The 12,888-nt window shown below is 38.7% G+C and overlaps 1 protein-coding gene across 1 annotated transcript; it reads left to right on the top strand.

The window, feature by feature from the left end:
* The first annotated feature begins 2,290 nt into the window (after nucleotides 1-2,290).
* On the top strand, nucleotides 2,291-3,798 carry LOC148870032 (sufE-like protein 1, chloroplastic/mitochondrial). The gene has a single exon (XM_088970814.1). It carries the CDS (start codon nucleotides 2,456-2,458, stop codon nucleotides 3,572-3,574), a length of 1,119 nt encoding a protein of 372 aa, XP_088826940.1. The 5' UTR covers nucleotides 2,291-2,455; the 3' UTR covers nucleotides 3,575-3,798.
* The last annotated feature ends 9,090 nt before the right edge of the window (nucleotides 3,799-12,888 follow it).

Genomic DNA, 12,888 nt, shown 5'->3' with positions numbered 1-12,888 from the left:
TATATACATAAATATATGTATACATATTTGCATAAATGTACATACATATGCATAATTTTAGAGTGAGTTCATTGACCAACCCGAGCCCGACTGAGGCCTAAACCCAACCCGAGTGCATCAAATTACAATGTGTGTTGGGCTTGGGTTGGGAAAACTGGGCTTGACCTTGGACTTAGGCCGTAAACCCAAATTTTAGGGTTGGGCCCGACTTGCAACCCCTATTTAGGTGTCTTTTAGTAATGGATGATGGGAATCTTAGGGTATTTTAGAAATGAGATTGGTCACTTAAGGGTATTTTAGAGATGCGATTATGCGTTCCTAGGGTTTTGAGAATTTTAGGGAAACTTAGGAACATTTTAGAAATCAATAATAAATCAGCTTAATTTAATAATTTACTACCAGGTTTGGGGGGTTATATGCCAACCCCATCCCTAGTTCGGGGCAAAAATATTTTCCTTATCCATGCTCCATCCCTTTTTAAGATCGAGGAAATCCACCCCATTTGGGGCAGGGTAAGGCAATGCCCCTATTCAATGGGGAAAATTGCCATCCTATGATTGATCCGGTTTGATTGCCAAATTTGCTACATATTTTTTTTAGAAAATATATTTTGAATAGAAACACTACTAATTAACATGTTTATTGTTAAAACATTAACTTCACTATTAATTAAAATTTGAATAAAATGTTTTTCATTACATTTTCAAAAACTTTTTGTTAAAAGTTTACATATTTTTTTATAATTTATTTGAAAATTTCAATAATAATTTTCTAAAAGTATTTTCCTGTGAACATGAATTGTCTCTTATAGCTCGACTACGACGAACTTAAGTTTTGGAAGCATTGAGTGGTAGATCAAATGGATTAGGTTGTTTCACTAGCTTTGTCAATTTCGTAGGAGAAGAATAAAGCATAAGAAGAAATGCACTAGGAGCCCAACAATTGCTACACATCAAGAAGACAAAGTTCATAGGTCGTGCTTTTTGAACATCTAAAAATCGTTTGACCCGCTAACTTCAATTACTAGTTCGTATTGAATTGGACCGATTTGGTTTGATTAGTTCAACTTGGGTATGCAATTTTGAAAATAAATGAGCAAATGAGAGAAGTGTTGACTAAAAGATAATTTTATTAATTAGAAAAAGAAGGGTAGATAACACAAAAAAGTTATTAACAATTTTGTTAATTAATAGAACAAATTGATAAAATAAGGGAAATTTTTGAAAATTAAAAAACAACAAAATAAAAAAATTAATGAGCAAATGAGAGAAGTGTTGACTAAAAGATAATTTTATTAATTAGAAAAAGAAGGGTAGATAACACAAAAAAGTTATTAACAATTTTGTTAATTAATAGAACAAATTGATAAAATAAGGGAAATTTTTGAAAATTAAAAAACAACAAAATAAAAAAATTAATATATTAAATGTAATATTTATTGAGAAAATATTAAAAATAAAAAACTAGCAAAAAACTATAAATAAGGGAAAATTAAAAATCAACAAATAATTAAATAACTTGTAATATATTTTATAAAAAATTAATATTTAAATACTTTTTAAAAACTTAACATAATTAAGAATGATAAAAAATTGTTATCAAACTTTGCAAAAATTGTTTTATTAGTTAAAACTAATACACATTAATAAAAATTATTTAATTAAAATCAATAAAAATATTTTTAATTTAAATTAATAAAAAAGTAACTCTCCCTCTCCCTAATCCCTTCTAGATTTTTGGTCTTTTCTAAATTTATTAGACAATACCTAACCTAAGAATAATATTGAGATGAATAGTATTCAACTTGGTCCAATTAGAATTGTTGTAGAATAAAAATTAACACAAATTTATCTATTAACACATCATAAGGCCACTACCCACAATTTCTTTTAACAACATGCATGCATCGGGGCCCAAGTATATATATTTATTTATATATGATATATGATGTAGCATAATATGACATACAACTTGCATGTATAAATTTACATTTAATATAAAAAATATATATATTGCGTGGTGAGATTATATAGTGTTGGGCCCAGGCCCGGCCCTAAAATTTTCAAACCTAATTCGGGTCCGGATTGGCCAGTTGGGCCGGGATGGAAATGATTATACCGTGGCTTTCTACTTTTCTGCCTTTCCTTCTTGTAAGATTCTTGTGCTTGTATTTTGTGGTTCCAAAAAAAAATTTAAACAAATCATATCGATGACGTGGCCTTCTCATCTACCGTTAAAAGAGCACTCCATCCTTTTCAAAGAAGTAGAAACCAGGTCTGCGAAATATATAGTTCATCCCTCGACTATTCTGCGGCTCTGCGCAACGATTTTACAAACCCATCGTCTCCGTTCCATCTCGAATCGCTTTTTTCGTCTCCCACCAAAGTTTCTAACTCTCTCTCTCTCTCTCTCTCTGTGCAGAAGGAACAAATTGAAAATTAAGGTTTGTTGACTCATGTCGATTCCCTCCTCATTTCGTGTATTTTCGCCTAAAGTTCCACAAACTATCCGTCTCCAAATCCCAGTTCTGAAAACCCTGATCCCATCAACGTCGATTCCTTCAAAATTTCCCTTGTTTTCATCAATTTCAATACAAAGACTACCAACCAAACCTGTTTCGGCTTCTCCGTCTTCATCTTCTTCTTCTCTGCAATCCATTGAAGAGCTCCCACCGAAGCTTCAAGAGATTGTAAAGCTTTTTCAAGCGGTGCAAGAACCCAAGATGAAATACGAGCAGCTCATGTTCTATGGCCGTGGCCTCACTCCTCTTGCTGCCCAGTTCAAGACCAACGAGAACAAGGTCCAAGGATGCGTCTCTCAGGTCTGGGTAAGGGCTTACCTTGACCCGGATAAGAACGTCAGATTCGAGGCGGATTCCGATTCGGTCCTTACCAAGGGACTCGCTGCCCTACTCGTTCAAGGGCTCTCAGGGAATCCCGCACCGGAAATTCTGAAGGTTTCGCCGGATTTCGTCACGCTACTGGGGCTCCAGCAGAGCTTGACTCCTTCCAGAAATAACGGCTTCTTGAATATGTTGAAGTTGATGCAGAAAAAGGCACTGCAGTTGTATATAGAGGCTCAAGAGAGTAATGGGTCAAGTTTGAGAGCGGATTCTCAAGTGGAATCGGTGGGTACAAGTGGAATCGGTGGAGCTGAGGCTAATAGTCAAAATTCAATGGAGGGTACTAGTGGAATCAACGGAGCTGAGTCAAATTCTGAGGTGGGTGGTGAACATTTGAAGCCGGGTACCGACGGAGTTGATGAAACTGAGTCAAATGGGAGAGTGGGTTTGGGGAGTAGAGGAGAGAGGATAAGAGAGAAATTGGATAGGATGCTTCGTCCTATCGAATTGGAAATTGAAGATATCTCTCATCAACACGCAGGGCACAAGGGAGTTGGGGGAAGAGCAGGCGAGACACATTATAATGTAAGAATCGTTTCTAAGGAGTTCGAAGGGAAGAGTCTGGTGAAGCGGCATAGGCTTATCTATGAGTTGTTGCAAGAAGAGTTGCAAACAGGATTGCATGCGCTCTCAATAGTGGCAAAGACGCCCTCTGAAGTCAGTGGGAGATGATTTAGATCATCCCAACAGAGAAATGGTCCATTTTTGCTATCCTTCTCAGTTCTCGAATTTTGGTGTTTCATTTATGTAGTTTTTTTCCTCCCTCTTCAAAATGTGTGGAGCATTACCTGGAGTAACTTAATAAATGTGATAGATTATGGGCGCATATATCGGTTTATTCAAATGTATAATGACCTGTATTTGAGTTTTGTTGAAAGAAAGTTATTAGAGAACCAGCATCATATGTTCAATTGTCTTGCCAATTTATGCACTTGCTTGGTTTTATTGACTTCTCTGTAGTTCCAGTGAGTTAGGTTTAACCGGTCTATAAATGCGTCAAATCTTTATATGTTAGACTATTCCATGGTAAAGCATTTATATTTGTCTTGGTTTCTTAGGCTGCATTTGGCATTCCTTATTTTAAGGACTTATCTCCTTTTTGCAGTTAAAATGCCTCCATGAACACTGAGTTTTTAACTACAAAAAGGAGGTAAGTCCTTAAAATAAGGAATGCCAAATGCAGCCTTAGTCTCATCAACTGAGCTATAGCAAAAGGTTCATGGCTTGCAACCATTCTCATAACTTAGGATGCTGTTCAAATTGATATGTTTTCAAGCAAGTAATTCATTAATCAAAAACAAATACTCATCCAGCCCATGCTGAGGACCTGTACATTAGGACTATAAACAGACCAAGTATCAGAATCTAAATGTATGACCAAAATATCCATATCACAAAACAACTTATACAAGGGGCACCAATAAAATTTTTATGAACATGTAACCAGGAAACTAACATACCTTGATCCCATTCACAATATCCTCCACCTTGGAAGCCTTATTCTCAAAAATACATGCATGCTTTTCCCTCCATATACTCCAAAAGACAACAAAAGGAACTCTGTACTCCACACTATGTTGCTTTGTTTGCTAAGTCCTTCAGTTCCCTGGATTCTAACAGTATCCCTTCTATCACACAAGGATGAACTTCTTAAGGCACAATGTTCAGGAAGTTGGTCATTAAAGAAAAAACAAGCACATAAAGAAGCTCTCTTTCTCTATCCTCTTTCCCTTTCAAGTATCACGATATGGTAGTTCTTCTTAGTCTGTCAACCTTCCCATGTTGTTTTACGTTACAGGGAGATGTAGATGAGAAGAGAAGTCTTATCTACAGTCCACACCTGAAGACTCTTGTGAATAATTGTTGACACAATTCAGAAATTTCTTCGTGTGTAGTAGTTCTTGAGAACACCTATTGCTTGGTTTCAACTCCAATAGACCCAAAACAAAGAAAAATCTGGACTTTAATGCTGTTCCTCAGAGTATTCATAGTTCCATTGCTGCCATTGACAGTATTGGTTAGTTCTGTTTTTGCTAGATTCATTGTGCTGTTCTATCACCTGAGACTCTCTGCTCGAAGCACAATGGTGTAGTCGGGAATTTTGGAGTTCCTGATTATGGAGGAACCATGATAGGTTCTGTTTTTTACCCCGACAAGGCCTCCAATGGTTGTACTACATTCAAGGGAGACTATCCTTTTAAGTCCCATTATTCTCATTCCACCGTTATTCTTGATTGTGGAGGTAACTAATTCAGTATTGCATCCTTGACATCTGATGCCCTACAGTAATTGGGCAGTTTTTAGCAGATAGTAGCTAATTTATAGTTTTCTATTGATTAAGTTGTTATGAAATAACTTTTCTGCTTTTAAGTGATGCGCAGTTGTTTATTCTAGGTTCATGTTTTTGGACTTTCTAATGTTGACTGTAAAACAAGCAATTTCCTGTGATCCGGAGGTGTCAGTTTCTGCATCCTCAATCAGATTGCCTGATTTCTGTCTTCTGATTCTGGTATCTGTTTTTTTTTTTTTTTTTTTTTCATTCTATTAGTTTTTCTATCCCCTTTCCATGTGTTTATCTCTCCTTTTTTTTTCCATTGATCAACTTGACCATCCATGAAGCAGCTCTTCATTTCATTCTTTCATTTTTTTTAATGTTTTTATTTTTAGAAGTTCATGGTATTATGGGATAAATGTTAATTTAATGGACCTAAAGTGAAAACCTCAGTAACCAATTATTTTATCGCACTGTATGGAATGTCTTTCATGTTCATCTTTTTATTATTATCAATGTTTTAAAATGTGGAGCCGTGATGCAAGGCATTCCACTACCTAGAGGCGTGAGTCATAGTTCAGAATTTAAGAGGCGTAAGCTTCTTTAAGAGGAGGGGGATGGGGAGGAAGAAGAAGGAGGTGAGGACAAAGACAAGTCATATGCATACCAGAAAGTAGAAACAACACAGGTTTGAAAGCTTTAGCAGGATCGCTTTGAGAGTATTTGAGCAGGTTCAATGAAACAAGAGGGCTTGAAAAGGAGGCAGAAGAAGAAAATCAACAGGAAGTCCGGGAATTAAAGTTATAGAAAGAGGAAGAAACCAGAACAGAGAGGTTAGACTTGAAGCTACCTCTGATTTGCTTCATGGTAGCTCCAAGGTTGGCTGTACATGATGGGTGTGAAAACTGTGAGAAAAAAATGGTGGTATTGTTGAAGAATAAAGTGAAAGATTGGAAGGAGATTCTGAATACTATTGCGAGCAAAAAGTGGTGGTATTGATCGGTCCTAACCTTGTGAACTCCAAGACTTGAATCCAGGCGGAGCTCTCAACTTGGGCTTGGATTCCAAGCAAAGGGAGTCTGGTCTGCTCACCTGAATGACACAATTCGAGGTGCAGGGAGCCTCCGTTGAAGACCCAGGAACTGTCGGTTGAAGATCTGGAGGAGGAAAGTGATGCGGATTCGTACGAACCATCCAACATAGGCAACATTGAGGAAGATGTTACAAACAACAGAGAAATTGAATGAGGAGAAGAGCTTCCATACGAAGCTCCTATTTGTGGAAGATGTTACAAACAACAAAGAGATTGAGACCGAAGCTAGTATTATAGAGAGGGTGAAGGTAACCTTAGCTGAAGTAAGGAAGTCTGCGTCTCCCAACGAGAGAGACTCAAAGCCAAAACCGCAACTAGCTCGGAGACTCGGTAAAGAGGGTTCAACTCCATACTTTGGAAGGAAATCGGATTCACCAGACATGGAAGAGCATGGAGAAGATCCTTCCATTCACAGTCTGCTTCTTGGCCCTATTATCCAACAAAAGGCTCTCACTATGGATAACGGAACCTCCTATTGTGCAACTTCTTGTTCCAGAGAACCATCCCGAACCCCCTATGTTAGGTATCCTTGTCGATTATGTTTTTGGTATTGATAGTTTCCTTGCGTGTGGTATAGATACAATGGCTCCTTCACCTATTTCCCAACGAGGCATTGAAGGCTTGAAGGGAACTAGTAAGTCAGGGTTGGAGGAAAGGAGGGGATTGGAAAGAATATTGGAGAATGAGAAGGCTGATAGAATCTGGAGTTTGGTCTGGGGTGAGTTAGAGGGTCTCAAGAAGAAAGAAACGGAAAAAGAAGATAGGGGTAAGTTGAACTTATCTGGTCAGAGGGAAGAAGAGGAAATAGGGGTCCATGGTGGTGAAGAATTAGAACTGGGTTTCAACCAGGAAGAAGATGGGGCAAATGAGGTAAGGGTCTATTGCAGGAAAAATGGAGAAAAGAAGAAAAAGAGAAGGAAGAAGAAGTCAGAAGTGGAAAGATTGAGGTTGGATGTTGAAGGTGATATTGAGTTCAGTGGAAGGGGTGAAAGGAGGAGAAAACAAAACTAGGGGAGGAACAAGTTAATAAGATTGTTACCTTGAGCAAACATTATGAAAATAATCAGTTGGAACGTAAGAGGACTTGGGAGTGTGAGGAAAAGAAGAGCTATCAAAGATTTACTTAGAAGGGAAAAGACAAACATTGTGTTGATACAAGAAACTAAACTGATGTAGGTGGATAAGAATCATTCAGGGTTCAATGGGTGTTACATGGTTTGATAAGAAAAGGGTGTTAGATGGTTTTTCATTCCTTCTTGTGGAGCCTTTGGGGAATGGTGACAATGTGGAAGGATGATGTGGTAGAGTCAATAGAGTAATTGATAGGGTGATTCTTGATATCAATGAAATTCAAAAACAATAAGGATGGTTTTATATGGGTTCTCAACTTCTCACCAATGTTTATGGTCCAAATAGATAACATGAAAGAAATGAAATGTGGGAGGAATTCTATGCTACTAGGGGCTTATGGGATGGGTTGTGGTGTGTAGCAGGGGATTTTAATGTGGTGAGATTCTCAAATGAAACAAACAACCCCAACTAGCAGGTTACCACTGGTATGAGGAGATTCAATAATCTTATAGAGATTTGTGAACTGAAGAAAACTCCCTTGTTACAAGCCCGATTCACGCGATCAAATTTACAGGAAGTGCCCTTATGTTCAAAACTAGACAAATTTTTGTTTAATGTACTTTGGGAATCCCATGTAGAAAACCTAGTGTCTAGAGCTTTACCTAGAGTGGAATGGAAAGGGCCAAAGGGGTAAGATTTCACAAAAAAATTAAAGAGATTGAGAGAAAGAATTAATGATTGGAATAGGGAGTAGTTTGGAAGAGTAGAGGAGCAAAAGATTACTCTCTTGTCTAAATTAGAGGAGTTGGATGAAAAAGAAGCCCAGGGGAGTCTTGTCACAGAAGAAAGAGCGGTAAGATGTAGGGTTAAGAAAGAGTTGGAAGAAGTGCTCTTAAGGGAAGAAATTTGTTGGAGACAAAAATCTAGATGCAAATAGATTAAGGAAGGGGATGGTAATACAAAATTCTTTCATGCCTTGGCAAATGGGAGGAGGACAAAAAATTATGTGGCTAGGTTAGAGATAGGAGGGCCAGAGATAACTGATCAAGAGGAAATTGCAAAGGTTTTTGTGGACCATTTCAAAGCCCTAGGATCAGATTGCTTTACAGTGGCCTTTTACCAAGATTGCTGGGAAATTGTGAGAGATGACTTGGTCGAGGTTTTTAAGGAATTTGTAGAGAAGCATAGAATTAGCCCAGGGGTGAATGCAACCTTTCTAGCTCTTAATCCAAAGAGAGTCGATGCCAGTCACCCAAAGGACTTTAGACCATTCGGCCTAGTAACCAGCATTTACAAGATCTTAGCCAAGGTCCTCTCATTAAGTATTAAATTTGTTCTCCCAGCTGTAATCACTCAAAATCAAGGGGTTTTCATTCAGGGAGGCGGATAGCTGATCAAATTCTAGTAATGAATGCATGAAGGATTTGAAAAGATCAAGAAGGAAAGGTTTTGTGTGCAAGTTGAACTTGGAGAAAGGTTATATGACATGGTGGACTGGACCTTCCTTATCAAGGTGGGGAAAAATTACGGGTTTGGATCCCAATTACTCACCTATAGTTCGCTAATGATATTATAATTTTCTGTGAGGGTGAAGAGCAAATTTTGGTAAGGTTGTGTGTAGGAATCTTAAACAAGGAGGATTGGGTAGTGGTAGTGTGGATAAAAAAGAATAAGGTTTTGCTAGGGAAATGGTTGTGGGGGTGGTTGATGGAAAGGGATAAACTATGGCATGAAGTAATAACCAGCATACATGGAAGGTTGGGGAATGGTTGGGATGTAGGTGTATCTACCAGAGCTACTCTGGTGCTGCCTTAGAAAGTTGTTCATAGCATTCTGCCTCACTTTCTCCACTTTGTCAGGTATGATGTTTGCTTTGGGTTTTTTGTTAAACTCTGGGAGGATACTAAGGTTGGTTCTCATCCGTTGATGGAACTCTTCCCCTCCTTATACTTGGTTTCTTTGTACAAAAATGAGTGTTTCAAGATTTGTTTTTCCTCCTTTAAATCCTGTGGGCCTTAGTTGGGATAATGAACTTGTGGGAGTGTTTCAAGATTTGTTGTACAAAAATGAGTGTTTCAAGATTTGTTGTTCCTCAGTTTCTCCATCGTGCATGCTTGTATGGTGTTTCTTTGTTTGCTGAGTCTTTACTTTTTGTACTGCGCTTTAGTGCTTCACTTTTATCTCGCAATTTTATGCTTGAGGGTTGTAGTCTGCAATGTGCGGATTTGGCTTCAATTAGAGCAAGCCCATGCTCACACCGTTCCAACAGCCTCTCGTAACCTTGCATTGGGAATATTTACCCATGAAGTAAAGTACATAAGTAGGGAGATATTCCCCATGCAAGGTTGTAAAGGTTGTTCAACAGGCTTTGCTCTGATTGAAGCCGGACTCGCAATGTGCAAACAGAACGCCCACGATTCTATATTTACGGGAATCATCCATAGTCAGCCAGTGGTTAACTTATCCGTGGTATATTATATGTTGTAATGTGTTCACAATTGTTCTATACTACTACAATCGTGATATATAAATCCATCCTCTTACAAGTTTTTGCTACTGGTCTCTGTGTTCGGCCTGTTGCAGTATCCCACTCGGAAGGAGCAGATTTGGTATCTAAAGGAAGTGGTGAAGGTGTTGGTGGAAATCATGAACTTAAGGAGAAGGAAGAGTCAGTTCCTTGTGAGGGTGTGGGGGAGAGGTGGAGAGAATTTGGAAGCTGAGGCAATTAGAATGAAGGAAGGTTACTTGAAAGAGAATCATCAGCAAAAGGGTTTGCCTAGTGAGGAAGGAGAGAGTGGTGAAATAGATGATGTTGAGAGGACAGAATTGAACCCTAAAACAGGAAGAAATTATCAAGTGTTTGAGTTTAGCGGAAGAGGAGAGAGGAGGAAGAACTCTAGGTAAGGAGTCAAATTCAGGAGGGACTATTTTGCAAGTTTATCCATGAGAATTGTCAGCTGGAATGTGAGAGGACTGGGAAGTGCGAGAAAATTGAGGGTAATAAAGGATTTATTAACAAGAGAGAAGCCTGATGTTGTTATGGTGCAAGAGACAAAGCTCTCTGAGCTAGACGGAAGGTGGATAAGAAGCTTTTGGAGGACTAGGGGTGTTAGTTGATCCTCGGCTCCATCTTGGGGAGCATTTGGAGGAATTGTCACCATCTAGAAGAATGAGGTAGTGGAAGCGGTGGAGGAGTTAGTAGGTAGATACTCTGTCTCCATTAAATTCAAGAATGTGGAGGATGGATTTTGTTGGGTGCTTACTAATGTGTATGGCCCTAATACCTATAGAGAAATGAATGAATTTTGGGAGGAATTATATGCAATTCGAGGTTTATGGGATGAGCCTTGGTGTTTAGGAGGGGATTTTAATGTCCAAGATATTTAGAGGAATCTAGAATCTTGTACAGTCAATCACAACAAGCATGAGGAAATTTAACGGATTTATAGAAGATTGTGAGCTAAAAGAAATTCCGTTAATGCAAGCTAGATTCATTTGGTCCAATTTTCAAGATAATCCTCTTTGTTCAAAGCTGGATAGGTTTCTATTCAATCTAGAATGGGAAAACTATTGGGGAAATCTGGTTTCTAGAGCCTTGCCTAGGGTTACATCAGACCACTGCCCCATTAAGATTGGAGTGGAATCCCTAATTAGTGGACCAAAACCATTTAGATTTGAGAATATGTGGTTAACTCATCCGGGATTTGGAAACATAGTGAAGGATTGCTGGAATGAGGAGATAAGGGGAATAAAGTGGAAAGGAGTCAAATTCCATCAGAAGTTGAAGAGACTGAGAGTCAAGTTGAAGGAGTGGAATAAAGATCAATTTGGTAGGGTAAAGGAACAAAAGCTGAACTTATTCACACAAATTGAAGAACTGGATGAGAGGGAAGCCCAAGGATTGTTGAGTGAGTAGGGTAGAGAATCAAGAAGGCAATTAAAAAAAGGACCTAGAATAGGTTCTACTCAAAGAAGAGATCTGTTGGAGGCAGAAGTCAAGGCATAAGTGGATTAAGGAGGGAGATGAGAATACTAGATTCTTTCATGAGTTGGAAAATGGTAGGAGGAAGGACTTAGTGGATAGATTAGAGGTAGAAGGGCAGGTAATTATCAATTAGGAGGAGATAGTTGGAACCTTTGTAGACCATTTTAAAGCTATTTTTAGAAGGACATTGAATGAGAGGGTGCCTATAGAAGGATTGGAATGGCCAATGTTAGATGGAGAAAAAGCAAGGTGGTTAGAAAGGAACATTAAAGAAGAGGAGATCAGGAGGGCAGTGTAAATGATGGATAGATCTAAGGCACCAGGTCCAGATGGTTTTACTATGGCTTTCTACCAAGATTGTTGGGACATTTTGAAAGAGGATTTATGTGACACTGTTAAGGAATTCACGGAGACTCATATAGTAAGCTTGAGAGTCAACGCCACTTTTTTGGCCTTAGTCCCCAAGAAAACAGATGCTATCCACCCTAAGGATTACAAGCCAATTAGTTTGGTAACTAGCACTTACAAAATATTGTCAAAGGTGTTGTCTTTGAGGCTGAAAGTAGCTCTCCCATCCCTAATAAGCCAAGCCCAAGGGGCATTTGTTCAAGGAAGACAAATAATAGATCAAATCCTAGTTGCTAGTGAATGTGTGGAGGATATGAGGAGATCCAAAAGAAGAGGCTTTGTTTGTAAGTTGGATCTAGAGAAAGCTTATGACTTGGTGGATTGGCACTTCTTGGTACAAGTAATGTTGTGGCTTCGGGAATAAATGGTGCAATTGGATTTTTGGATGTGTGAGTTAATGCCATTAATCTGTCCTGGTTAATGGAGTGGTGAAGGACTTTTTCCCAATTTCTAGAGGTATCAAACAAGGGGACCTACTATCACCCTTCCTCTTTACTCTAATAGCAGAGATGCTTGGTAGAATGATCTCAAAGGTTGACAGGGATGAAATGATTAAAGGGTGGAGGATAGGTAGGGATGGTATTTCGGTCACCCATCTCCAATTTGCAGATGATATTTTGATTTTCTATGAAGGGGACGATATTGAAAAATTGAGAAATCTCAAGGATCTGGTTAAGAATTTTGAGAGGGTGTCAAATCTGAGTGTCAACTTTGGGAAGAGTTGTGTAGTTGGGGGTTAACTTGGAGGACAGTCAAGTGGAGGCTATAGCAAGAAGCTTAGGGTGTTCTATTTCATCATGGCCTATGACCTACTTGGGGCTTTCTTTAGGGGAAAACCCTAGGGAAAGTAGTTTTTGGTGTCTAGTGGTGGAGAGGTTTCAAAAGAAATTGACTTCTTGGAGGAAAAACTATATTTCTTTGGGGGGAAGAATCACACTGATAAGAGCCACATTAGCTAGCCTACCAAACTATTTCCTATCTGTGTTTAGGATACCACCTAGGGAAGCTAGGAAGCTAGAGAAGGTGATGGGAGATTTCCTCGGGGAGCCGGGAGAAGGTAAGAAGGATAAGAAGGATCACTTGATAAAATGGGAGATTGTATGCTAGAATAAAGAGGAGGGGGGGGGGATTGGGGTTAGGGAATTTGATTAAAAAGA

Source organism: Nelumbo lutea, chromosome 2, assembly GCF_056320005.1.
Source record: "Nelumbo lutea isolate HS-2025 chromosome 2, American lotus-T2T, whole genome shotgun sequence".
Taxonomy (NCBI): domain Eukaryota; kingdom Viridiplantae; phylum Streptophyta; class Magnoliopsida; order Proteales; family Nelumbonaceae; genus Nelumbo; species Nelumbo lutea.
This window is presented reverse-complemented; position numbering and strand designations above follow the sequence as displayed.

Bases quoted from the DNA above. Each gene is read 5' to 3' on its own strand.
- LOC148870032 (XM_088970814.1), top strand. From the start codon at position 2,456: ATGTCGATTCCCTCCTCATTTCGTGTATTTTCGCCTAAAGTTCCACAA.